We start from the raw sequence: 27,875 nt of genomic DNA, 5'->3' as shown, positions 1-27,875 counted from the left end.
TGTGTACTTCTATTTTTAGTTTTTGGTGTAAGGATAAAAATTTTAATCACTCCACTGTACTACAGTCATGTGTGGTTGAAATTGCACAACTGCCTAGCCATTCGTTTGAATTTTTCGTCCATCATTCAAGTCAAATTTCCCTTGGCCAACGACTCAGTCTCATAATATAGCTGTGGGTTGGCTTGTAACGCGTAATGGCCTAGGTCTCCGCGGCGTGAATGACCTGCACAGCTGACGCCGGGTAGGGGCTGGGCGGACCGCCTTTCAAGGTCACCGTGGCAAGAATTACTAACCCCTCCCGTTGCAAAAGTTTCGTGCGGGAGAAATATTCACACCAAAATGCGCTCTGCTCGTCTCATGACAACGAAAAAAGGAGTTTTGGGGAGGAGGGGAGGGCGCGGCGGCTTTGTCTTGAATTATTGCGTTACACTACTGAGTATAAATACAGGAATCTTTAGAACTGTTTAGCTTGAAACGAAATTATCCTGAAACTATAAAATAAAAGTAAATACTGCATATTTTCTTGGCATCGTTTGATGTTTCGTTACTTATTATGATGCGCGTTGTTTGCTAATGAATCGGATTGCCCCCCTCCCCCCCCCTTTATCCTTTTGTAATAAAATAATTATGGTGAACAAAAAATAATAAAAAGGCCGCGTTGGCTGGCGCTAGAATGCAGGTTTACCATCTATGCAATCCAGGTTAGATTCCCGTCGCGGCTTGGTCACACGGATTTCCGCATGTAGCAATCGCTATTGGTCGGCGGGGTTTCTCGGAGATATGCCTGTTCCCTGTCCCTGCGTTACGGCGCTCGCACCCTGTGCACCTCGACCTATCTCGGGCATTATTCACGATTGGCTGGAAGCTGCAGGTCTTTTCCTCGCGTGGGTCGGCCCGCCTCACTAACGTGCCAACCTCCATTCACTGCATCCTTAGACTCCGCATCAGGCTGTAACTACAACACGATTTTCAAATTTAAACCGAAGTATTTGGTAAAGTGTAATAAAGACATCATTTTCATTAAAACATTTTATTTTTGCTGACTCTTGCAGTAGTTTGTATTGTAGTAATTACTGCGAAATCGTTGTTACTGTTTATACCCAGCAATTAGATTATTTTTTTAAAATATTTGTGTTATTCTATTAACTGCATTCCTTTACACAGAATAGTTTTCTGATTTTGTTTTTTTAAGGTTAAATTGCAGCATATAATGTACTTGTACGTAAGTGTGTATCATCAACTGCGTAACTTCATTGGTTTTGTGTCCTCCCAAAGAAAAAGCCTTTATATGCCTCTGTAAATGATGCTGCTGTTTGGGGAGCTGTGACCATTGGAATTGGCTACAGTCAACTCGAAGAGATATTTTCCGTTATGAACACTCCCGTTATGACATGAGACATTTTGAAAACACGAAACTTCAATTGAACAGGTGTTACAATTATTATCAATGATGATTACGTTTCTTTGCCTAGTGCATTGCGCACGTACTTTGCGTTTCCATGAAAGAAATAATACCAGGTTACATTCCATTGCATTATATTGTAGAACAAATATCACCAAACTACTAAGTGTAATAGCCTCAGCATTAATAAATAACGACACACTAATTAACACGAATATTATGAACGTTAAGAATAAGCATTACTTATATGAACTTAAATAAATGTAGTTAGCCAACAACAGCATTATATTTTCCTTTAACACTGAAATCATTTTTACTTTGATATTAATGACTTTCAGGCCTGGGAAAAATATCTGACAGCAAAAATGAACGCAGCAGGCGTTCAAAAAAAATTGCTGAAGAAAACGGCCAAGATTTATCTTGCCAGTTATCCCAAAATAAGCAGGAAAAATATCAGTACCTCACTTTGCAAGTATGATCACCGGTTTTCCGTGTGCAGCACAACTATCACAGAGGGGAAATGTTGAATTGTCTGGTGCATTTGTTTTTTATTTACAATATATTTTCTTACTTAAAATATTTGTCAATGTGCCACTCTATATTAGTGTTGTAGTGACAACTACAAAGTACTTTTAATATTTTCAAAACGGCGCTGACAAGCGGCGAGATGCAAATGATGCGTCACCGCTCAGACTCACAGCGTTCACCGCGTCTCTCAAACACCAAACATCTCAAGTGGTATTTGTCCAGAAACCCGGATTGCCGTGGAGAGATGTCGGCGTGCTATGTGTAACTGACTGACACATCAATGATATCTCTAACTACCTTATTACATTAAATATGTAATGTATTTTCGTGTTAGCTTGTGCGCCATCCTCTAAAAATAGTTATTGCATAAATCGGGTAACGTTAATAAAACATGATTTTAAAAAAAATGTCATTACATGTATTAGCGTCACCCTGCTCACCTAGGCTAAATGCGATGACACCTCTGTAATATTGAATGTAGACAAAAAGCAAATAAAGAATTTATGCCTATAACTATAAAAGTTATATAAGCTTACATATTGCACAGGCCGTATGCGTGTGGATGAAGCATCATTAAAAAGAATCTAGGAAGTATGTGCGAGATGGCAGGTGTGGAGCTGGAACACGTGTGAAGCCGCGCACTGCTGGCCAGCGAGCCAGGCGTCGGGCCACGACACGAAAAGGCGACCAGCGATCAGTGGGTTCTGAGCTCCGAGTTGTTGTCTGTCACATCCTCCCCCACCCCTTGGCCAAAGGGCGCTCCCACAAGCCAGCGCGACTACCTGCTCCCAGCCTACAAGCAGTTAGCTTTCCCTCCGCTAGGAGTGATACTGTCCATTTTCATACGCGCGTCGTCTTTCCATTGTTCGGGAGCGGAGCGACACACCCTCCCCCTTTGGAGGCTGTCTCGCCACTGAATGCCCAGCGGCGCGACCCTGAGTCTTATACAGCGCTGTCAGGGTGTTCGGCCATCAGTTTTCATGCTATTGTGAGTGATGTATCAGTTTGAAGTCATTCTGAAGTAGGGACGATTTTTGGACCTCTTGAACAGCCTTAATGATCTGAGATTCACGTCAAGTTACTTCAGGATGGGCGAAGATACGTACTAGATACTTCTGTCGCCTGTGGCAAGGAAGAGAGGCGCTGTAAGCGAGTGTTCGCGGGAGAAGCGAAGGGGCCGATGACGTGTCGATGACGACACGCGGGGGAAGGGGAAGGTAAACAAGGGACGCGCCGGTGCAGACGGCCAGACATTCCTCAGAGGGCGGGCGCCAGTCAGCGACTCTGCCGTCGACCCACTAGCGCACTAGCACCGACCCCGCGGGGCAAACACGGCCTTCCCTGGCCGCGGCGGAAACTACAGTTGGAATCTTCCCCGAATTTATACGTCAATAAATACAAATTGCTAGAGACCGTTAATATTCGCGGATTCATTAGGCGAAAGGCTAGAATTCAAATACATATACTACCTCTTAGATGATTTTGCTATTGGCTAAATGTTCATTTGGACGCATCTCAACCAATTATAAACCCTCAACCAAAGAAGGATCGAATTACAGACAAATCAACTGAGACGACTTAACAAGTCAGCAGCCAATGAACTTGCGTTATTTGCCCGAGTGTACAGGGGAATGTGTAGTCTATCCTGAAGGCCAGCGAAACCGCGAATTTTTCCGGTCTCTTCAAATTTCCAAGATGTCGACCATAACGGCTTACTGGAGGCTGGTAGTACAGGATTTTAAGCATATTGTTAGTATTTTGTACATGATTTATTGAAATTATTACTTTTTACAAAAAAATAATTTTTTAGCATCGACCAGGGATCGAACCAAGCACAGGAATAGATCGAATAAATCAGTAAATTGATTGACAGCAGCAAATAACATTACTTTTAATTACGAGAAATAAATTGTATTATCATTGTTATTGCATGCTGGTCCTTTACAAACCGAAGGATAAAACATGGTCAGGTGGGATACAACTTGGTGTTGTGATACACTGGCGTTCTAGATGCAAGGAATATCATTTAGCTGTCAGAAATTTTGTGAAATATGCGTGAAATTGACATGTATTGTGCATAATATCACAAGGGCAGAAAATAACAATAATCGTTTTTTTTCAAACTCCTCCTCTTATATTAACTAAAAAAAAATTCAGTGCTGTTGGTGAACATGCTAATGAAAAAGTCTTGTTCTCCAATACAGAATGATACACATTTTATCTATTTATTCCATACCAACATATAAGGCTAGGATTTACAAATGTTTTTAACAACATACGTCTTTTATTGAGTGGGTTTTACGTATTTTAAAAGCATGACTAATCTTCGTTCATGATTGTTTAGTTTGCGATCTCGTATAGTGACCACGAAGGGAATATATGCTATGGTTCTATAGCGCTGAGTGTCCACTCTGTAGTCTGTAATGGTGCTGTATTTACTCTATGGCTGGATCGCGCGAGTAGTAGATGGAAAATGACAGTTCGAGTCCAGGTGGTGCATCTGAGAAGCCGATATTCTTATTGGAAAAGGCGTGGGAGAAAAAGGAAATTGACTTAAAAGTCCTCGAATACGGCCGGAAAAACCCCTTAACAAGACTGAAAATGTCCTATTTTCGAGGGAAAAATTTCTTTTTCGAACGAAAATTTCCCCACAAACAATGTAAAAATTTAAACATCTACAAAACGGCTTGAAAATCCACCTACCAGCCATCGCAGAAACTCTTAAAAGAGACCTGAAACACTACAAAGTGGCTTAAAAACCTCAAACGGGAGACGTTGGATTGAGAAATCCTTCTGGATGACATTGGCTTTAAAAACGTTTTCCAAAAACGACTAGATGTTCCATAAAAAGTCTCAACATTCCCATTAATGAGGGATAAATAAAGTTTTCGTAGGTAAAATACCTCGTTGGAGGGAAAATCCCCCCCCCCCTTAAGGGGAGTCTCCGTGGACTGTCCAGAGGGCGACCTTGAACCAGGAGCGGATGGTTGGACGCGGCCATCGACCCCACAGCGCGACTTCGAGGGATCGATCCACAACCAGCGCCGGTCTCGACTCGCCCTCGCTCGAGCGAAATGCTTCGATGGATTCGTCAGTCAACCACGTACTTTTTGAAGTGAACATTTTCTACAAGAAGCCTAAGATGTACATCAAGTTCTGTCCCTGCCCGAACACGCCCGAATATTCACCTTCGGCCAACCTCGGGATTTGTTTTATTTTTGTGCAGGAAAAATGAATTCAAATATTCAAAGTGGTTGGTTAGGTTAGCTACATTAAAACACTTTAAAACACTATGAACGGTTAGTTAGGTTAGTATAGCTACATTAAAATAAACAGAGAAATATAAATATATATAAATAAACCCGAGGTTGGCCGAAGGTGAATATTCGGGCGTGTTCGAGCAGCGACAGGCTTCCCATTTTCTACAGCCGGTAGGCTCATCAGAGCGTAAAGAAATATTCAACTCTCGGGAGTGAGGCACGCCATGATGGACAGGGGGTAAGGGGAATGGGCATAACAGTAAAGAGTCCGACAACCGTGCATCTCAATTTCGTAAATCATTGTCCAGTTTTATCGTTAAAGTGAATTACTAAATATTTTATTTTATAATTCAAGTGGAGTGTTTAAATGTGAGGTATTCACTTCTAACGCAACGTGTTGTACATGTAAATTGCGGCAAGCATATGCATATAATTAATTTAAGGTAGTACGAAAAAAATATTTATTTTTTTTTGTTGGAGTTTCTAATGTTCATCCTACCATATTACTTATTTCATCTTCCATTCTATACTTATTATTTTGAATACCCAACTAAATGCAGTGGTGGTTAGTTAGCGAAAGGGGCTAATAATAATAATATGTGTGTCCCTTTAACTTCACTACCTACATGTACGTTCAATATATATAAATAATTGTCCACCCGACATGAAAATCATTAGAAACGGTGACGGGTGATGCGTGATTGTAGAACTGGTGAAGTGCGTTCGGCGGAGGAGAAGTTCTACTTTAAGAAAAAATAAGGTAATCATCGTTTCACGGCATTGCCCTCCAGGACTACATGCGAAGGGAAGCCTTCATTTCACAGACGAGAGAGCCACATCCGAAGTTACCCGAAATTCATGCTCGCTTTTTTTCCCCGTTCTATCTCATATCTTTAATGTAGCTATCCTAACCAAATCAACCGTCCACAATGTTTTAAAGTATTTATAATGTAGCTAACCTAACCTAATTGACCATTAGTTATCATGTGTTACAATGAACAAAAAAAAAACCAGCGAAGATGCACGATCGGGCGTTTGGCTCACTTGTCTGTGAAAAGAAGGCTTCCCTACATGCAAAAAGCGCCTCAGAGGGGAGCGAGTGAGTTGTTCGCTGAACTACAGCAACCACCGCCGGTCTAGAATATTCCCTGCCTGTGCTGACGCTGGGAGATTTTACACAATAATTAATTAAGAATGAGTTCTGGGTAGGCTGAATAATATTAGGACGAACAACCTTTCAGCAGAATGATTTCCAACCTGAAAAAAAAACTACCTCTTCCGAATGCATTTAGGCCGAACGGCGGTGGCTGGAATGACCTGAGTGTAATCACATTTCAATTGAAGGGTGATTCGCGGTTTCTCAACATAAATAGTTACGCATTTCCAGGTAGGTCACATTTCATTTAGGCAGCCATATTTGCCAAACCTTATTGCCACTCTTCTTTTCATTCTGGTCAAAGAGGAAATTTCCGTAAATGCAATGAAAAATAAATATCTTTCATCGAAATAAGCATTTAAGATGACACCATCCCTCTTAAAAGAAATTGATTTTGATGCATACCGGTGTAATACTACGGTATTATCAGACTAACTGAAACTGTTTATTATTGTTTTACGTTCGAGGTTAATACCGCTTCCCGATACTTTCGGCAGTGTTTTGTTTTGTTCCACGCATGGCGGCGCGCGCATCTCGTGCTGTGTCGTCATGACAACTGCTAAAATAAATAATCGCGCGGCGTTCGGAACAGCTTTAACGAGCCTATGCTTGATTGATATTGACATTTCATTGGCTTCATTAAAAAGGACGCTAACGTGTCGCGGCCGTGATTGGCCCTTTTCAATTAACAATTTAATTTCGGCAAGAGAGAAGAGAAAGAGTGGAAAATGACGCCATTTAGTGCGTGTGGTAGTGTATTCCCTCTGGGAATATTTCGTTCGTGGCGATGCTAATTTCGGCGTTATTGGACTGGAAATTACGTCAAAATACTGGGCAATGTTAATTGACGCCCTGTAATTGAATGCAGAATAATCGCATTCAATTCACGTGAGCGACGAAGTATTTTACGAACGACATTAAGCATCTATAGTTAAGGTATGGTCTGCATCATCGCTATATATTAAAATTGGCGTAAATTTTACCGTCAACATACGCGAACTATAATTATATAAACTTTGGATTATCATAAAATTAGTAGAACATTGACTTTCGGCGATTAACAGCAAATTTACTCACATTGGCACAAACTATATGTACACAAGTCCAGAAGTCTTTTGGTTAGGCGTTTCATGCTCGAGCAAGCCGGAGCAAAACCCCAAAACTTTTACTCAGTGAGCAATTTCAGGAACTTTATTTATTTTGTATTTTATTCAAGAGTCAGGTTATCTACGACATCCCATAGACTTTATTTAATATTTGTTTGTTTGGTTATTATTTCCATGACTCGAGGTTTCTCATTATGATTAAAACAATAAAATAAGTTTTTTTTGTGTTATTTTGTTTTTAATTATTGATGACCTCTGGCGCCCTTGTATTAAGTCCTGGAATAACGTTCTGAGTAATTAAAAATGGAAAATCTTAGTTTCATCACGTACACGTTTGTGTACACCGGTATTTTTTTTGATACTGTTGCGTGTGGGAAAACAGGTCCTAAACGGATAGCCCACTGAATTAAATAGAGTTTTATTTATTACCTAACATTTACATTATTTATTAAGTTGATTATCACTCTTTCATTACACTCCCCACTGGAGCTCGTCTCGACAGTGGCTCTTCCTACTACTAGTAACACACCGCGACACACAGTCTCGCACTACTCGCTCGTCCGCCGCGCATACAACAACACCGCCCAGGATGGCTCGCCGCCCGCCATCTCTCGCCAATAGGTCGCCGGGCTCTCTTCACTTCGCTGTTCTCTCGGGTCGCTCCGGGGGTTTCCGCCAGCATCGCCACCAGGCCTCCTCACGTGCACACACGGGCAGGTGTCTCTATCAGCCTCTCTCTTACACTTCACTCGAAGATGCCAGAACAATAGCGTCCTAATTACGCCCCTTCTTCCCGCGACGGGTGCCCTCGGTACGCGCAGTATGTACCCCCTCCCCCCTCCCGGGCCGGGCTCCGTGGGAAGGGAGAGGAACGGCCATTGCCTGGGTCGCTGCGGGGTTTCCCCACAGATGAGCGTCGCTCCACACAGAAAACATTTTTTCTACTCTTTTACAAAAGATTCCTTTGGAAACCAGTTGCCAAGAAATAGAGTTTTGTAATATTAAAATAAACATTATTGTTACGAGAGTGGGAGGGTAGGACTCGAGGCACGCTATAGGTGGGTGGAGGCCTCGCACGGCCACTGACGTTACGCGCGCATACCTTTGGGGATTAGGGTGGCCCTGGCCTCACCCCCCCCCCCTTTCCACAGCGTCCACAATCCACGGGGCATTCCGCGGACTTACCGTGGCCGCCGCGTGGAGGAGCGCGAATGATGCGCTGCCGTTCTGGGTGCTTCGAGCCCCGGGCTGACGGGACAAAAGGGTTGAGCAAACACTCACGTCCTAGTAATCTCGAAAATAAACAGGAACAATGGACGTACGATGTTTGCGTGCAGATGGCTGGAAACACGAAAGCGCGAAAGACGCGATGCGACAGCAAAATACCCCATTACTGCGAACATTCTGTTTTTTAACTTCGCGACAAACCGAAACTAACGTCTAGACATAAAAAGTTTATTTCCATTTCATAGACACTACATACACGACAGCCAATAATTTTTTTTTAGAGGTTTGTTTGAATGGACTTGTTAGAGAAAATTTTGTTAAGTCAAAATTTAACATATATGTATATAAAGAAACAAATTTAGTCAACTAAACTAAAAAAAAAACTATACGAATCATGATTGTAATATATATGTACCAGTTTAACCATCATAACCACCATGTGTTGTCCGGAGTAGTTTATATGTATCTATATCTAATGTTTTTGTTGAAGCTGTCTCGATGTTAGTCTGTTCTGTAAGTTTTTCTTATTTCATTCTATCCACGGAAATATCTGTGCTGTCTATGGATGTAATATATTTGTTTGCGCTCCAGGTTTTTATGTAATCAAATTTGTTTTCCAATCCTCAATTTTTCTACGACAACCAGTATAAACCAGCTATGGTACGTATGTTCATTAAATTATTTTAAATCAAAATAACAATTAATGCATTGGTGGTGCTATTTCTCACTTTTCCTACCACGAAAAAAAATTGGTTGTCTGTAAAGTAGGTTTACGGACGATAGTTTAACGTGACAACGTCATAACAAAACAACGATGAAATGATTGCATACTTTTATGAATAAAATTGAATAATTTTTATTGAATTATCACTATTTTGTATGGATACAAAGGAGTGAAATGAAATCTACAATTTAAATGATAAATTTACTTTTATTTGCACTCATTAATTGAAATATGTTTATTACTTTAACGAAGAGATTATTTCAACTGTAACTTTTATACATGTTTGCTATTTAACTTCTTCCAACCTGTGTTGTGCTGTTAAGGATAGGATGATGATAGGAAAAGTAGTAAACAAATGGGAGTGTTTCAAGTTTAATGTGCCTCGAAAAAGTCAAATCGATGGTTGTTCCAATCGAGTGGAAGAGAGATAGATCATTGGCTACAGACTCGTGACACCTGCTAACTGGAATGCTTGTGATTCGGTACTTCTTACGTTGAGGGTCATTCATTGGCTCACAGTCCTTCAGACAAACTGTGTTCCAATTACTGAAGCGGCAATAAGTCACACGCACTTGGATTCTAGCCTATCGCGCAATGAAACCGCGAATTTTTCCTGTCTCTAACCTTAACCTTATTGAGCTGAATCAACATAATTGTTATTGTTATATTATAACGTTGTTAAAAAAGAAAAACAATCAAGTGATGAGATTTAACCCTCGCCTATTGGGGTTACCATGCGCGCGCACTACCGCTGAGCCAGTATGCCTCTTGCAAGTTTAGAAGGAGAATTGTATTATAACCAGAGACCTGCAAAATTCGCGGATTCATTCGGCGATAGGCTAGAATTCAAACACATATACCTCTTAGATAATTTTGATATTGGCTTACTGTTCATATGGACGAATCTCAACCAGTTATAAACCCTCAACCAAAGAAGGATCGTATCACAAACAAACCAGCTGAGACGACTTACAAGTTGGCAGCCAATGAACTTGCGTTATTTTCCCGAGTGTACAGGGGTATGTGCAGTCTATCCTGAAGGCCATCGAAAACGCGAATTTTGCATGTCTCTAATTATAACCATTTTAATGCCAAATTTCTTACATTTATTAAAACTTCAGATCACTTTTCAAAATGACTATTTTATTTTATCAAATACATTCCAAAGAAGTTTCACTATCATAAAGTTTCATGTGGCACACATACGTATGTCCCGTGATGTTTACGAAAGTAAATATATATACGGGTTTATGTTGCTACACGTGGGTCCTCTATCTTTATGTCACATTACCGTTCATCGACTTCCCTTCAATTTTCACGAAATCAATCTTACCAAATGCCGTATACCGAGAGCCAACATGTTTACACATCAATAAATAGAGACCGGAAAAATTCGCGGGTTCAATGATCTCCAGGATAGACTACAATATCCTCTACACACACGGGCAAATGCCAACTGTTCATTGGCTGCTGACTTGTGAGTCGTCTCGCCTGGGTGGCCTGTGATTCGACACTTTTATGAGTGAGGGTCTCTAATTGGTCCTCAGTCCTCCAGATTAACAGTGAACCAATGACAGAAGCAGCACTAAGGCACAATTATTTGAATTTTAGCATAACCCGAAATGATCCCGCTAATTTTTCATGTCTCTATCAATAAATAAATATTCTAGTTACAACTCAAATTCCACAGTTATCCTGTGCACGACGAGAAGTCTGCTTGCCAGCTCAGAGGAGACAGCGCGCTTCAAGCACCAGCAAGTGTTGCACTTATGATCCCGCCTCACTAACACTCATACAATTAAAGTGAAACTTCTTTGCTGAAGGGGCTACAATTTTGGAGCATTACAAAAATTCCAATCGCATGAGGGGAATAGTTAGGTACTTGGTGGGGGAACCGGTAGAGGAGGAGAGTGCGTCAGTGGTGACGTCACTCCAACGCAAGCACTAGCGGTCTAAAGAAAATAAGGGGGGGGGGGATGGGAACGCATCGGAGCATGCTATATGCTAGTTGTAACAGCCGAAAGGGGAGAAAGCAGGGGAGAGGTAGAAATGACGCAGCAGTGATGCTACGGAATTCTCGTAACGCAGCTTGTGTTTGTGTACTCATTTTTTAGATCAAACCCGCATCCCTACTATTTACTACTCTTGATTATTCGCGATTTCGATGACGCTCAGGATAGGAGACACAGTCCTGTGTATTCTCGGGCAACTAACGCCAGCTCACTGGCTGCTGACGTGTAAGTCAGCAACTGGTAATTTCGGTACTTCTCTGGTTGCGGGTGTCTCGTTGGACCACAGTCGTCCAGATGAACAGTGAGCCGACGGCCAGAGCAGCTCAAATGTATATATAACCTACCGCGCTTGCGCTCCACCCGTGTACTGAGGAGGCAGTGGTGGGTTTTTTTTTTTGGGGGGGGGAAAGGGGGGGGGGGGAGAGCAGCAAAAATCGACTCGGTATTAATGAAGCTGAGCCTTCTAGCTCTGCCTCTCGCGATGGTGGGCGGGGGTCAGGGGTGGTGTTGGCGCAGGGGCCCGACGTTTTGCCTCGCCTGGAGGGTGTTACCTTGAACACTGCATTTGCTAACAAGATAGTGGATTATCTGCAACCCCTTGATTATATATGTTGATCTTCAAATGAGAAACTCGTAGCGTTGAAATCCAAATTTGTATCCACAACCACGCTTCCAATGAAGCGAGCCGGGAAGGAAATATTGATAGAGGGGTAAAGGGGAGCAGGGAAGGTTCTACGTGACACACGGTGCTCTGTGCCGAGGAGGGAACGAAGTGGTTATTGGGGGGACGGTGGAGGAGGGGAGCAGGGAAGAACGCGGAGCCTCAAGGCCGCGCGGGGGACCCGGGGCCGCACAAAGGCGAGGGCGCGCGTCCTTGCAGGCCAGCAGGATGCCGCGGACTGAGGTTTACTGCTCGCTTTATTGCCGCGTGCAGGCACGTGCGGGCTCTCGCGACCCTGGCCACGTGCCGCACAAGGCTGCACTGGGGGACGCACCACAACGCCGAACATACCACAACGCCGAAAACCATAACGCCGAATGTCAAATTGACTACAACGCCGACAGCTAGAAAACTGCTGTGCACCACAACGCCGAAATACATTAACGCTGACAAATGTTATTGCAGGACTGCCACAAAGGTTAGGTTAGGTAAGGTTAGGTTAGACTAGTATAGGTTAGGTTAGGTTGTGGTATTTCGGCGTTAAGATACATTTAACATTTTTCGGCTTTACTGTATTTCGGCGTTGTGGTACACAGCATTTTTCTAGCTGTCAGCGTTGCGATCAATTTGGCATTCGGCGTTATGGTATTCGGCGTTATTGTACGTTTCCCGGCAGCTGCTTTCCGAACGAATCTTTTGTAAAACCAAAGGAAAAATAACTTCTGAGTGAAAAAATCTACAAAGGTTTCTTGACCATTCAAGATAACGGGATCTTCTTTTCACAATAATTAAACTAATAAGCGAGCACATAGCAAGCTATGCACACGACTGCACGCTATCTGTGCGAATTCGGTTCACAATTGAAATTTTAGCGTTTATTTTATTCAACGATTTTTTTGCGTTCTATCTACCATATGTTGGTAGTGTTAGTAAATAAATAAAGTAACCAACAATGATTGAATCCTGCTACCTGACGAGTAGTTTGTGCATAAATACAGTAATTATATATATAAGTACATAAATACATAAATGCAGTAATAAAACGTTGGAGGTGCTGTCTGTAGGACAAGTTTTTTGACAATGAGGATTCTCAAGACGTGTGAATTAAGCCTCAGTATCGAAACATAACATAACTGTAAGATAATTTACGGTATAGAATCATTCGCAAATGGTTTCCTCACGAAAATCGTTACATGTATGCCGTTAGAGTGAAATATGGATTATATAATCAATACTTATATGCACGAATTCTCTAGTTAGAACAAATAAATCTTCTTAGCAGTTAACTCTATAATATTGCCTCTATCGTAGACATCGTCTATCATTTTTCCAAACTAGTTTTCCAAATCATACAATATTGATCTTATTGGCAAAGTTGGGAGTTGGCAATATTGACTTTGTTCAAGATAACGATAAAGGAACTTCTTGCGTGACTGAGCGTCAGCAAACACCGTGTGTCACCGTTTACTTTAGTGGAATCATTAAATGATAAAGAGATAGCACTCTTATCGTCCGAAAAGCTGTGAGCCAAGATAAGATTTCAACCTGTCTGCTATCATGCTCGAAATATCTTCATTAGAGAACACACATGATAAACCTACCTTCTGGCAGTTTCTACCCCGTTTTGTCTTTTAATTTCCTTTCATGTTTAATGACAAAACATTCCCGGAAAATGAACTAGCAAATGATAAACCTACCTTCTGGCAGTTTCTACCCCGTTTTGTCTTTTAATTTCCTTTCGTGTTTAATGACAAAACATTCCCGGAAAAGGAACTAGCAAATACAGCCCTCAAGAATACGCCACCTATTTATCATACGTTCGTCGAATAATATGTATCTCGTACTTGTTTTACAAAACATTCTTTGTAAACTTTGTAACCAAACAATTTCCACAAACACTAAGATTAAAAGTTTGCACTAAAATTTTACATCATGTTCCTTTTAATACATGCTGTGATTCCGTGTTAATGGTAAACTAGGTAACTTACGTATGTACATACTTGTTCAGATTTAAGCATTAAAATGAAGCATATTTCACATCAAAGTTGTGCTGAAATATGCCTATCATGTGTAAAGTGTTACATGAAATAATTTCGCAACTATTTAACTATTTAGGTCAATAATATTTATCTTCATACGGAATTTGTCAGGAGAATTATAAAGACAACTAGGTTTAAGACAGAAAGGAATGTACTTGAGAGGAATACAGGTATGCAGTTAAAAAAAATTGTAATTTAAGTAAAGAAAGATTTTCTCCCTCTAAAGGTGGTATCCTCGTGGAGAAATAGATTTTCTTAGTTGGTACTTCTGGTGGTCGCCTGGCTAGGTTGCTAGAAGGCCTGCAGAGCTCCTGGTGTTCACGCGCCATTTACAAACTGCTCAACATTTACTACACGTGTCTGATTACGAATAGCATTTAAGACACATTACTAGAGACAGGAAAAATTCGCGGATTCAATGACTTCTAGGATAGCCTCCATTACACCTCTGCATTTCTCAAGCAAACACGCATGTACATTGGGTGCTAACTTGTGAGGCGTCTCCACTAGGTAGCTTGTGATTCGATGCTTCTTCGGTCGATAGTCTCTCATTGGCCAGAGAGCTTCAGTTAAACTGCGAGGCAATAGCAGAACCAGCAGAATTGTGCACATGTTTGAATTTCAGCCTATCACGAAATTAATCCGCGAATTTTTCCGGTCTCTGCACGACTTGTCTATACAAGTTTTATTCTATGGCTTCGTCTATAACGTGTACTTTTATGACAGTTAAAAAGCCTAAAATGTGTGTTTCCACTGACGTTTTCTGGTATGAAAAATTCTACACTCATTACTGCATCCCGTTAATGGTGTAGGGAAGTGAAAGACAAGACGCCTTTATCTTTAAAATTTTAACATAAAAATGATAGGGACCCCGCTTAAGGCTGTTCAAGAGGTCCAAAAATCGTCCCTACTTCAGAATGACTTCAAACTGATACATCACTCACAATAGCATGAAAACTGATGGCCGAACACCCTGACAGCGCTGTATAAGACTCAGGGTCGCGCCGCTGGGCATTCAGTGGCGAGACAGCCTCCAAAGGGGGAGGGTGTGTCGCTCCGCTCCCGAACAATGGAAAGACGACGCGCGTATGAAAATGGACAGTATCACTCCTAGCGGAGGGAAAGCTAACTGCTTGTAGGCTGGGAGCAGGTAGTCGCGCTGGCTTGTGGGAGCGCCCTTTGGCCAAGGGGTGGGGGAGGATGTGACAGACAACAACTCGGAGCTCAGAGCCCACTGATCGCTGGTCGCCTTTTCGTGTCATGGCCCGACGCCTGGCTCGCTGGCCAGCAGTGCGCGGTTTCACACGTGTTCCTGCTCCACACCTGCCATCTCGCACATACTTCCTAGATTCTTTTTAATGATGCTTCATCCACACGCATACGGCCTGTGCAATATGTAAGCTTATATAACTTTTATAGTTATAGGCATAAATTCTTTATTTGCTTTTTGTCTACATTCAATATTACAGAGGTGTCATCGCATTTAGCCTAGGTGAGCAGGGTGACGCTAATACATGTAATGACATTTTTTTTAAAATCATGTTTTATTAACGTTACCCGATTTATGCAATAACTATTTTTAGAGGATGGCGCACAAGCTAACACGAAAATACATTACATATTTAATGTAATAAGGTAGTTAGAGATATCATTGATGTGTCAGTCAGTTAGACATAGCACGCCGACATCTCTCCACGGCAATCCGGGTTTCTGGACAAATACCACTTGAGATGTTTGGTGTTTGAGAGACGCGGTGAACGCTGTGAGTCTGAGCGGTGACGCATCATTTGCATCTCGCCGCTCGTCAGCGCCGTTTTGAAAATATTAAAAGTACTTTGTAGTTGTCACTACAACACTAATATAGAGTGGCACATTGACAAATATTTTAAGTAAGAAAATATATTGTAAATAAAAAACAAATGCACCAGACAATTCAACATTTCCCCTCTGTGATAGTTGTGCTGCACACGGAAAACCGGTGATCATACTTGCAAAGTGAGGTACTGATATTTTTCCTGCTTATTTTGGGATAACTGGCAAGATAAATCTTGGCCGTTTTCTTCAGCAATTTTTTTTGAACGCCTGCTGCGTTCATTTTTGCTGTCAGATATTTTTCCCAGGCCTGAAAGTCATTAATATCAAAGTAAAAATGATTTCAGTGTTGAAGGAAAATATAATGCTGTTGTTGGCTAACTACATTTATTTAAGTTCATATAAGTAATGCTTATTCTTAACGTTCATAATATTCGTGTTAATTAGTGTGTCGTTATTTATTAATGCTGAGGCTATTACACTTAGTAGTTTGGTGATATTTGTTCTACAATATAATGCAATGGAATGTAACCTGGTATTATTTCTTTCATGGAAACGCAAAGTACGTGCGCAATGCACTAGGCAAAGAAACGTAATCATCATTGATAATAATTGTAACACCTGTTCAATTGAAGTTTCGTGTTTTCAAAATGTCTCATGTCATAACGGGAGTGTTCATAACGGAAAATATCTCTTCGAGTTGACTGTAGCCAATTCCAATGGTCACAGCTCCCCAAACAGCAGCATCATTTACAGAGGCATATAAAGGCTTTTTCTTTGGGAGGACACAAAACCAATGAAGTTACGCAGTTGATGATACACACTTACGTACAAGTACATTATATGCTGCAATTTAACCTTAAAAAAACAAAATCAGAAAACTATTCTGTGTAAAGGAATGCAGTTAATAGAATAACACAAATATTTTAAAAAAATAATCTAATTGCTGGGTATAAACAGTAACAACGATTTCGCACTAATTACTACAATACAAACTACTGCAAGAGTCAGCAAAAATAAAATGTTTTAATAAAAATGATGTCTTTATTACACTTTACCAAATACTTCGGTTTAAATTTGAAAATCGTGTTGTAGTTACAGCCTGATGCGGAGTCTAAGGATGCAGTGAATGGAGGTTGGCACGTTAGTGAGGCGGGCCGACCCACGCGAGGAAAAGACCTGCAGCTTCCAGCCAATCGTGAATAATGCCCGAGATAGGTCGAGGTGCATAGGGTGCGAGCGCCGTAACACAGGGACAGGGAACAGGCATATCTCCGAGAAACCCCACCGACCAATAGCGATTGCTACATGCGGAAATCCGTGTGACCAAGCCGCGACGGGAATCTAACCTGGATTGCATAGATGGTAAACCTGCGTTCTAGCGCCAGCCAACGCGGCCTTTTTATTATTTTTTGTTCACCATAATTATTTTATTACAAAAGGATAAAGGGGGGGGGGGGAGGGGGGCAATCCGATTCATTAGCAAACAACGCGCACCATAATAAGTAACGAAACATCAAACGATGCCAAGAAAATATGCAGTATTTACTTTTATTTTATAGTTTCAGGATAATTTCGTTTCAAGCTAAACAGTTCTAAAGATTCCTGTATTTATACTCAGTAGTGTAACGCAACAATTCAAGACAAAGCCGCCGCGCCCTCCCCTCCTCCCCAAAACTCCTTTTTTCGTTGTCATGAGACGAGCAGAGCGCATTTTGGCGTGAATATTTCTCCCGCACGAAACTTTTGCAACGGGAGGGGTTAGTAATTCTTGCCACGGTGACCTTGAAAGGCGGTCCGCCCAGCCCCTACCCGGCGTCAGCTGATATGCAGGTCATTCACGCCGCGGAGACCTAGGCCATTACGCGTTACAAGCCAACCCACAGCTATATTATGAGACTGAGTCGTTGGCCAAGGGAAATTTGACTTGAATGATGGACGAAAAATTCAAACGAATGGCTAGGCAGTTGTGCAATTTCAACCACACATGACTGTAGTACAGTGGAGTGATTAAAATTTTTATCCTTACACCAAAAACTAAAAATAGAAGTACACATAATAGTACTTTGTGTTGGACAGATTATTCTATAACATAGATAGGGTATCTTGTATTGCGTTTACATACATTATTTCTACACTGACATGAAAAATACATTGGCATTAAATGGAGCAGCAAGATTAATTCTTTCAACTGTTGCACATGTGCCTTGTAATGGGTCGCGAAATTTCAGTATCACCTTAGCTGCAGCTGCAAACTCATTATCTTCTAGATTTGCAACCTGAAGCCTGGATTTTTCTAAATTGTATCTGCTTGTGTAACGAAAACTGTGCAATTTTGTATTTTTTTTTTTCAAAATCATGTTTAGACCATTTTTAGTAAAATGTCAGTTTATTAAACTCGAAACTAGCGCTTAATTACTAAATTTACATGCATTAAAAATAGTTTATTCACGTTCGTCTAAGTACGATACCCATTCACATATGAAATTTCGATCTGATCTGATAACGTTTCAATACTGTCGTCCAGTGTACTGATTCTTCTGTTTGTCACGGTTGTATTTTGTTATCTACGACAGAAAATGACGTGAAACTTCAATAATATTCAATAAGTATCTATTTTTAAATTATTTTTAATGGCTAAAGGTAAATCTTTTACGCAAAAAAATGCACGCGTTTAGTTTCAAAAGGATTTCAATACGATAACCATATGAGTTAGGTAAATTTAACACCCTAGTCGAGCTGGTATTGACTCATTTTTGGGATGCCCGACTTTGACTGTTCGATTTAAATAGGTACTGTATACATGAGCGTATTCAATTCGAAAAGTGTTTCGAAATCGTTTAGAAAACGAAATGGAAACATGGTAACTGGATACCTCATACGAGTAACTTTTGGTCCAGTTTTTTGTTACGTAACCTTGACCCGAAAAAGTTAGCAGAGATTATAACGCGATTTGTTAGTACTGTCATAATGAGGTAAAAAAAGATATAACTGCAGTTTACTCAATGAATAAATTAATTATTTATTAAGAGTAATTATATAGTGAGATTGTGTTATAACTTAAAGATAATTTTTCTACAATTTCGGTAGTTACAAGCTCGTATTCGGAATATTTTCAAGTTTCTTTACATCTTTCTTAAAATATAATTTTTTTAAATTTCTAATAATTTATTTTTCTTATTGCATACAGAAAATTACGAAATATAGCATAAACATTTCCAGTTTCTCTTTTTTTATATAATTTATAAACTTACAAGTACGATACACCTGAATCACAGTTGCAAAAGAAAATTAGGCTATTGGCTGAGCAAACTTTTTTTTTTTCAAAATTCATTAGCATACTGAAACCCTGAATAATGTATGAATAAATATACACCTCAAAACGAGCGTATGACTTAACTCGAATTTGTAAAACATGTTCCGGTTTCGGCCTTGGCTTTTTTCTTCTTCCACAACTGCCGCATGATTTTAGATTTCTTACTTTTCTTCAAAATGCTTCTCGGCTGCCTTTTTCTGTTGGACATGTTTTACAGTTTCAGATCCACTCTGCCTACAAAACCACTTCGTACGACTCACACTTCACAAAATGCGCGCGAAAGAGGAATTTTTTCCCGGGAGACTGGCTGCCCACGCGAGAGCTGGTAGTAGTTTCAAGACATCTCGCTTGGAGCGCCAGCGTACAGTCACAGGCTGACAGGTCGCGCGCTGGTAACGGAGGCGATTTCCAAGTCTCGTGTGAGACCCAATCATGCCTCCGGTTATTCGTGGACCACAACTACGTTTTCACTCGTACATTTACAAACCATATACCACTGGAAATTATACTTTCGAGGCTAGGGCAATGGCTAAATATTAATTGGAAATAAAACTCAATTAATTTTATAACGTAGGTTGAATATAGCCCAAACTTTTCTGTAAAAAATTATGTAACACTAAATATGATGCCAAAAATGATCTAATGGCTTTTACTGAATACAAATTTGACATCACCCTCGCAAACAATATCGTACACCAGATTCTATTTTCTTGTCATCTGAAGTTAAATATTTTTCTTCATTTGCACGAATTCAATTACAGAATTGAAAATTTAATAAATCCAAAAAAATTAATGTTATAAAAATTTGAAATTTTTTAATGCATATACCAAACAAATGTGTGTCATGTATACATCAACTAGGAGTTCCATACTTTTTTATTCCATGAAATGATTTAATGTCTTGACCAGCCTTAAAGTCCCATAGAGACGCGTTAAGGACGAGTTCTGTGCCCGGCGCGTAGAGGTTATAAGCCGTGTGATGCGCCAGCCAGTGTCGCCCTTAGCGACACACAGCTCACAAAGCTCGTGCGACCGGCCACGGATGTGTGTGTGTGTGTTGGTGAGGCGGGATGATAAGTGCTACTCTCGCTGGTGCTTCTAGCGCGGTATCGCCTCTAAGCGCAAGTCTCTGAACTATCGCGCAGTCCTCTCTTCGTGCACAGGACAGCTATGAAACATGAGCGGTAACCATAACATGTAGTGGCGAAGAAACTAAGATGAAGATATAATGCAAGTCCTTGAGTGCTTTCAAGACTATTTTTACCGGGCGATTCATGCATAAATATTTTTCAGAAAACAAGCGTTTTAGCCATTTCCACTCTCCTAAAAATATAGTATAAAAACGAAAAACGGAAATAGAGATACTCAGCGTAATATTAAATGCTTTTCGTAAACATACAGTACTAGGATACCTTGAGAAAATTTTTAATGCCGTGGTTTTTTCTGGAATATGCGCGTTTGTGCTAGAAATCACAATCAATTTACGGACTTTTCAGCAAAGATTTCACCTCAAATACATGAAGAGTACTTGGTAAATTCATGGAACTGGATCACTCATTCCTCAATTCCTTTACTGATGTGTAGAGACCTGAAAAATTCACGGGTTCATTTCGTGTTATGCTAAAATTCAAATAATTATACCTTAGTGCTGCTTCTGTCATTGGTTCACTGTTAAACTGGAGGACTGAGGACCAATTAGAGACCTTCACTCATGGAAGTGTCGAATCACAGGCCACCCAGTCGAGACGACTCACAAGTCAGCAGCCAATGAACAGTTGGCATTTGCCCGAGTGTGTAGAGGATATTGGAGTCTATCCTGGAGGTCATTGAACCCGCGAATTTTTCCGATCTCTACTGATGTGTAAACGTCTTAGCTCTCGGTATACGGCACTCGGTCACTACTCGGCAAACATCGGTACGTCAGGGCTCACACCACCCAGTCATTGGGGGAAACGCCTCATCATCATCATGTAACTTTTAAGCGACTTAAAACCGTTAGCAAGCCTGGCTGGACGCCAGACACAAAAGATGGTTCCTCCAGCGCTCGCGGACCGCGGCCGGGGTTCGTCTCGGCTCGTCTCGTTCCGCCGCGCTCCGGCGAAGAGAAACCCTAACAGGATCTCTTCCTCCTGCCGCTCGTGCGAGACACTTCCGCGCAGAGCCGGCGGCCGTCCGCGGAGCGCATCTCGCGTCTCTTGGCCTCGCCTCGCCTCGCCTCCGGGCCTCGGCTCCAGGCGTCGTTACCACGGCGCCGAACGTACCATAACGCCGCAACGCCGACAGCTAGAAAACTGCTGTGTACCACAACGTCGAAATACAGTAACGCCGAAAAAATGTTGCTGCGGAGGGGGGGGGGGGGGGCATAGGAGCAAAATGAAAAACAACTGAATGAATTTGTGTGTGTTTCTTAAATGTATCTTAACGCCGAAATTCCACAACCTAGCCTAACCTAACCTAACCTAACCTAACCTAACCCAACCTAACCTAACCTTACCTTACCTAACCTTTGTGGCAGTCCTGCAATGACATTTTTCGGCGTTAATGTATTTCGGCGTTGTGGTACACAACAGTTTTCTAGCTGTCGGCGTTGTAGTCGATTTGGCATTTGGCGTTATGGTTTTCGGCGTTATGGTTTTCGGCGTTATTGTACGTTCGGCGTTGTGGTATTTCGGCGTTGGGGTGCGTCCCCCGCCTCCAGGCATCACCTCGCCTCGCCGGGGCCACCACAGCAGTGCGTTGAGCGCGAGTGTATTCCTCGCCGAACAACCTCGCCCAACGCATCTGTGGCGGCGGGGAGCAATTCCCATGTAGCTCTGGCTTTATGAAGCGGCTCTGGAAGGTTTGAACACGGTTCTGTAGGCTGACCCTGTGAGGGTGCAGTCTTGGGAGGGGAGGTGGAGGATGAGCCGGCCTTCGGCTTGGAAAACACTGTGACGTCGGCACCACGTGAGCGCCAGGATCTTGTTTACGGAAGGATGGTTGGACTGGTGGGTTGGCAGGCCTGAACAAATCGTTACTCCGTATTTGCCAAGGCTATCTGCGCAGACTGTGAAATGTTGTGTGTTCTCATGTTGCAAATACACTTATAAAACGAAACTATTGACACAAAATTTAACGCATAATTCTTTAAAATTATGTCGAGCGTGATAAGTATACGAAAATTGTGTTTTCGATTACATTTTCTTGACGCGAATCACGCGTGGTTTCCGCACCCGTCGCTAGAATTCGCTGCCGGAGAAACTACGTCGATTATGGAGAGATATTTCAAACTATATAATTAAACTGTTTCGATAAAAGCGACAGACTTGAAAAAATATATACTAAAACCCTGCTTGGACCTGATTTTCGACAAGGAGTTTTATTAAAATACTGCCCAACATGTTAAAATTGATAAAAAAGTTAATACTATTAAGTTTACCTTTGTCTTTGTGAACTTCGGTTCGCGCCATCCGCCACAAATAGCAGCATCGTGGTTGTTACACATTTCCGTTCCTTGCCTTTCATTGCATTCTACAAAATACTCCCACCAAAATGCTACCCAGAGTTAAGATATTCCACATCAAAAACATGCAAGCATTGATGGCTGTTGTATGTTTGGTATAACGTGATGGCAAGAAACATTTCTTATTTTTTGTTCATAATTTTTTTCGCATCGCATCTTACCCGTCGCGCTACACTGTAATCCAGCACAATTCCTCCACGAACAGTTTCAGGTGTTACACTGTCAAAAATATCCCTTTCGAATTAATTTAATGCAGCTCTTTGGACATACACCATTGCAGTTTTGCACTGTTATCATGGAAAAATTCCGAAAATAAAAAAAAAATTAATAAAAAAATAAAGATATATATTTTTTTTTCGGAATGTATGTCCAAAAACCTGCATTAAATCAAGATTCCACATTGCATGAATTATTTAAAGAACGTAGATTTCGAAGTATGTACCAACTTATTCTGCAAATGTTCTGGAAATCTCTCTAAACTTCTGGAAAAGTTTAAAAACTTAATGTACATAACATCCTATATTTTGTCCAATATGCCAAATTAATCTATAAAACTTTTTTATTTCATATCACATGCAGCGAAAATATTTCGAATGTTTTTAACTCAATTGATACAGCATTGAAAGCTTAGAAAGATTTTTCATATTGTGGCTACTAAGACAGTAGTGATTTTTTTTTTACTTTCAAGCACTAATTTTTATCCCTTACACTAATACGTGAACATATAAATATTTGCTTTGGACCAAGGCTTAGGATAATATTAACACGCTTTAAAATCAATTCGAAAAAATTTGATATTAAAGGAAGTTTGAATTTTTTTTAAATTACAACTCTTTCTGTTTTTACTGTAATAATTCGTGTCTTAAAAAATCGTTCAAGCCAAAGGTTTAAGATAATGTTTAAGATTTTTACAATAAATGATAATGGATTTGATAGTACAGCTAAGAAAAAGTTATTATTTGTTTTTGTCTTTCAAACTATGTTATTTCCATCCCTTGCATTACCACCAAATTTAGGAAGTTAAAATAAATAAAAACGTATTCAATAACAGTGTACATGGTACGAAAGGTTTATATATTTTTATTCTAACCCCTGTTTATTTTGAACTCCTTGCCTAATGGTTCGTCTCATAAAAAATGTTTCGAAGATTTTCAATCAATTGTTATAGATGCAATACTTTACCTAATAAGGGAGTCATTCATTTTTTTTTGTCCGTTAACCTCAGTTTTTTTTTTACCCTTTACCACAATGGTTGACTGTATCAAAAATTATCTCAGACATAGACTTTGGATAACATTTACACGGTTTACAAGCAATTTGAACGGATTTTAAGTAATTCACCACCTGTTTTTTTCCACCCCTTACAGTAATAGTTAGTCGTATAAAATTATTTTTGAATATAGTTGTAGATAAGGAATATTATGTATAACCACAAACTTAGACCCCCCCCCCCCCCCCCCCGGTTACCTTTAGCTCGAACCTTTCAAAGTACCCAAGAATGCATTTAAGAATGTAAACGAACCGTCCTATCACGAAAAGCCACATCGGCGCATCATGAAACTATAATGGTGTTCTTTGCGCATCTATCTCTGTCTCGGATTAACAATTCGTGAATTAACTCTGGATATAAGGTACTTTGTTTAGTTGGTAAAGAGAAATGTAGGTTAAACTGTATTTACATGTTGAAACGGTGAATATAAACAAATTCTGAAGTTTATGGGAGTTTGGTTTTTCCATTAAAGTAAATAAGAAGATATATTTTATACCTGTAATTAGTTTAATTGCCTCATTTATGTCTAAATAAGTTTTTTATCGATGGTTTTATCTTTCTCCGTCAGACCTAGGTTCCAAATGGACGAGAGCATTTAAGTTTGCCATGGTTATAATATAGATCGGAGTGATTATTTTAAAAATAAAATAGAAATACAACACAAGTTTGACCAAAATAAAGCTATATACATTTGTAGCATTGTTTGCTACGACCACGAAGAGTGCAAATCGTCGATGAATACACACGTAATAATATCTTATATGTAAATAAAACAATTCTCTGTAGAAATAAAGTACTGCATGAGAAAATAAAGTGGTAATTATTGTAAATTCTGAAAAAAAAAAATTAGTCGGTTAGTTTACCATCTTCCGAAAAAGCTACTTTTTCAAAACCAAGGTTAGAAAATAAATTCAATACTCTGTTATCCTTGCGATATAAAATACATCTTTTTTTATTTATCATTTCACAAATATTTTAATATTAATTTTTTTAAAGTTTTCTAACATTATGACATTTTCTTTTTCTGCAATGCAAACGGCAAATCTGCCACCCTGCATTCATGAACATGACTAACACTCCTTAAGGCCTTTTCACAATACCGCGATGCGACGCGATCTGGCGACGCGATGTAGCGAAGGCAGCGACGTAAATATATGTCGCCATCTAGTGCACTTCATAATAGCGCGACGCGATCGCCATGCAGCTGGCGAAAAAAACCGAAGCAGCCTGCACTCTGCTGGGGATATTTTACAACATGGCTGTAAACAAAAGTTTTTGGCGGTAATATTCAGATTGTTGTTATTATATTTGTACACTGACTGACTGGTAGAAGCATTTAATTATGGATAGGAATCGCGAAGCCCATAATATATTTCTAGCCAAGCATTATTTTTCTCCATCTGATTACAATGTTTGTTACTAGAAACATCGTACAAACACGGCTTTTTCTGAACTTCATCAATCAGACGATCTTCAATACTCATTTCAATTGAACAAAATCCACGTGTTGTTTACTAACATTACTTAGATGCATCAATACATCGTTTCTTACCTCTTGTTTTCAGTACTTCTTTATCTTTACCACAATCTTGTTTCTGATTGGCTGTTATTTCTGACGTCATTAGCGACATCGCCGAAGCGACGAAACAGCCTCGTCGCCAAGTAAGCTGTCGCGCATCGCGGGCGATGTAGTTGTGATTGGCTGGTTTGGTATGACGTCACGTCGCGGTATTGTGAAAAGGGCTTTAGACATCTCTACCTGCAGCTTGTATCCCTATTTAAAATTATGGTATAAAAATCTTTATTTTACAATTTAGTAAACCCTACCTACCTTTCTTTGTGATAAAAGATTTTTAAAATTAGTCTCTTTGAGCGAATACACTTCAATTCTGGTGAGTTATAGATTTAAAAGAAAGTGTAATACTTTATTTAATGCACTTTTGCTCGTTTACTGTCATTTGGGCAACCATATTACACAAAATTAAGCATATCCTCAGTTCACATTATCAAACTGCCAATTGAAACCCGTGCTAGCTTAGCGCCCAACATCGTCTTGCAGTTATCTCCAACGTGACGCAAGTGCGCAGAACGATAAAAACAAAAGTCCGCGTATCACGCAGGCCTATCTACTACAAATTAGGCCATGCCCAGGATTTTGAATTCGATAGTATCTAACCAGGTGGTCCAGAGCAGTATTTTTTTTTTTTAATTAGTTGATCAAATTTGTTTTTTAACGCAAGTACTTAGCGAAATATTACAGTTTTAAGGTCAATTTATGTTAACAGATGCATTTTTTTTTAGATTTTGTGTTTATTTATTTTTTACTATCCTCAACCACCTCCCCTAAACAAGTGACGGAAATTTCCCCTCCCCCTCAATTGTCTCAAGGGCGCAACACGCGCCACATCCCCATGAGGGCGGGCCTGGCTGAAGGGTTGTCGGAGGCAAGGGGCGACTGAAATGCTGCCTCTTGGAAGGGCAGCCCTTCAGAATTTTTCTGACATCAGTGTTTTTGAAAGGTTTTCTGAATGGTTGCCCCTTGGATGGGCAGCCCTTCAGGATTTTTCTGACAGTGGTTTGTTTGTAAAGTGACCTAACCTAACCTAAACTAACCACTGTCAGAAAAATCATGATGGACTGCCCTTCCAAGGGGCAACAATTCAGACAACCATTCAAAAACACCACTGTTAAAGAGATCCTGAAGGGCTGCCCTTCCAAGGGGCAACAATTCAGACAACCATTCAAAAACACCACTGTTAAAGAGATCCTGAAGGGCTGCCCTTCCAAGGGGCAACAATTCAGCTCCCCCGGGGGCAACAATTCAGCTCCCCCGGGGGCAACAATTCAGCTCCCCCGGAGGCAACTGACAAGTGCGGGACACTCACCCTGGCCGTGAGCACGCCTCGCACGGTGAGCCCCACCATGGCGGCGAAGCGCAGCTCCACGCCCGCCTCCAGCACCAGCTCGCCCGTGGGCGCCACCACCAGGTCCTCGCGCACCAGGTAGGGGCTGTGCGCCCTCGTGAGCGTCATGGCGCGGCCGGCTATCACGCCCCCGGCCACCTCCGTGGGGTCGGCCTGGCCCCGCGCCGCCCCCGCCGCCATCAGCCACCACAGACACAGCAGCAGGCACGTCCGCATCTTCGCCTACTGGGTCCTCATCGCCGCGTCTTCCCCCGTCACACTCCCACCACGCACAATCCACCTCACGCACGTTTCACCTCGACGAACATCACCATCGCGATAGTACGCAGTATCGACGCGAGAACGAGACAAAGAAATCTCGAACGTTCCCCCGCGGCGAACGAGCCCACCTCGAATGACGTCACCGCAACGACGTCATACCGGAAAACCGCGCAGTCCGAGATCGCACGCGACGGTTGCACCAGCCACCGTTGGTTTTATTATCTCTCCCGTCGGATCTTCGCTCGCGTGAGGTCTTGTTGCTCCGCGCACACACACACACAAGCAGTCTCCTCCGATCCACGCGTCTCTTTGTTCTTTTCTTCCCCCTCCACCCGCGCGTGAAAGCCGAGGCGGAAACGACAGCAGCTCCGCGCGTCAACCGCCCGCCTCTCTCTCTCCGCTACTGGACTCTCGGCCGGGGCGCGGTTCCGAACCACGTCTCTTTTTCAAACTGCGTCACGTGACCACAGCGACACGTCACAATAGCCCCCCTCCCCCTCCCGCTTCCACGCGCTCCAACCGCTCCGCAGCTGACACAGGTATGGCGCTCTCCCCCTCCTCCGGCACTGCACAGGTGAGTTCGTGGGAGGGGGGTTTAAGGGGGAGGGGCGTGAACACAGAAAGCGAACAGTGGCGCCGCGCTGCGTCGAACAGCCGTACTTCAGGAGAGAACCG

The 27,875-nt window shown here is 41.4% G+C and overlaps 1 protein-coding gene across 2 annotated transcripts in view; it reads right to left on the bottom strand.

The window, feature by feature from the left end:
* LOC134538477 (protein bark beetle) overlaps nt 1-27,675 on the bottom strand; it is a 238,572-nt gene extending 210,897 nt beyond the window's left edge. For both annotated transcript variants that reach the window (XM_063379808.1, XM_063379809.1), the window contains exon 1: nt 26,901-27,675. In XM_063379808.1, coding sequence (XP_063235878.1) covers nt 26,901-27,155 — 255 coding nt within the window. In that variant the 5' untranslated portion in view covers nt 27,156-27,675. The remainder of the gene's footprint in view (nt 1-26,900) is intronic.
* Between the last annotated feature and the right edge of the window lie 200 nt (nt 27,676-27,875).

Source organism: Bacillus rossius, chromosome 13 (genome assembly GCF_032445375.1).
Source record: "Bacillus rossius redtenbacheri isolate Brsri chromosome 13, Brsri_v3, whole genome shotgun sequence".
NCBI classification, from domain to species: Eukaryota; Metazoa; Arthropoda; class Insecta; order Phasmatodea; family Bacillidae; genus Bacillus; species Bacillus rossius.
This window is presented reverse-complemented; position numbering and strand designations above follow the sequence as displayed.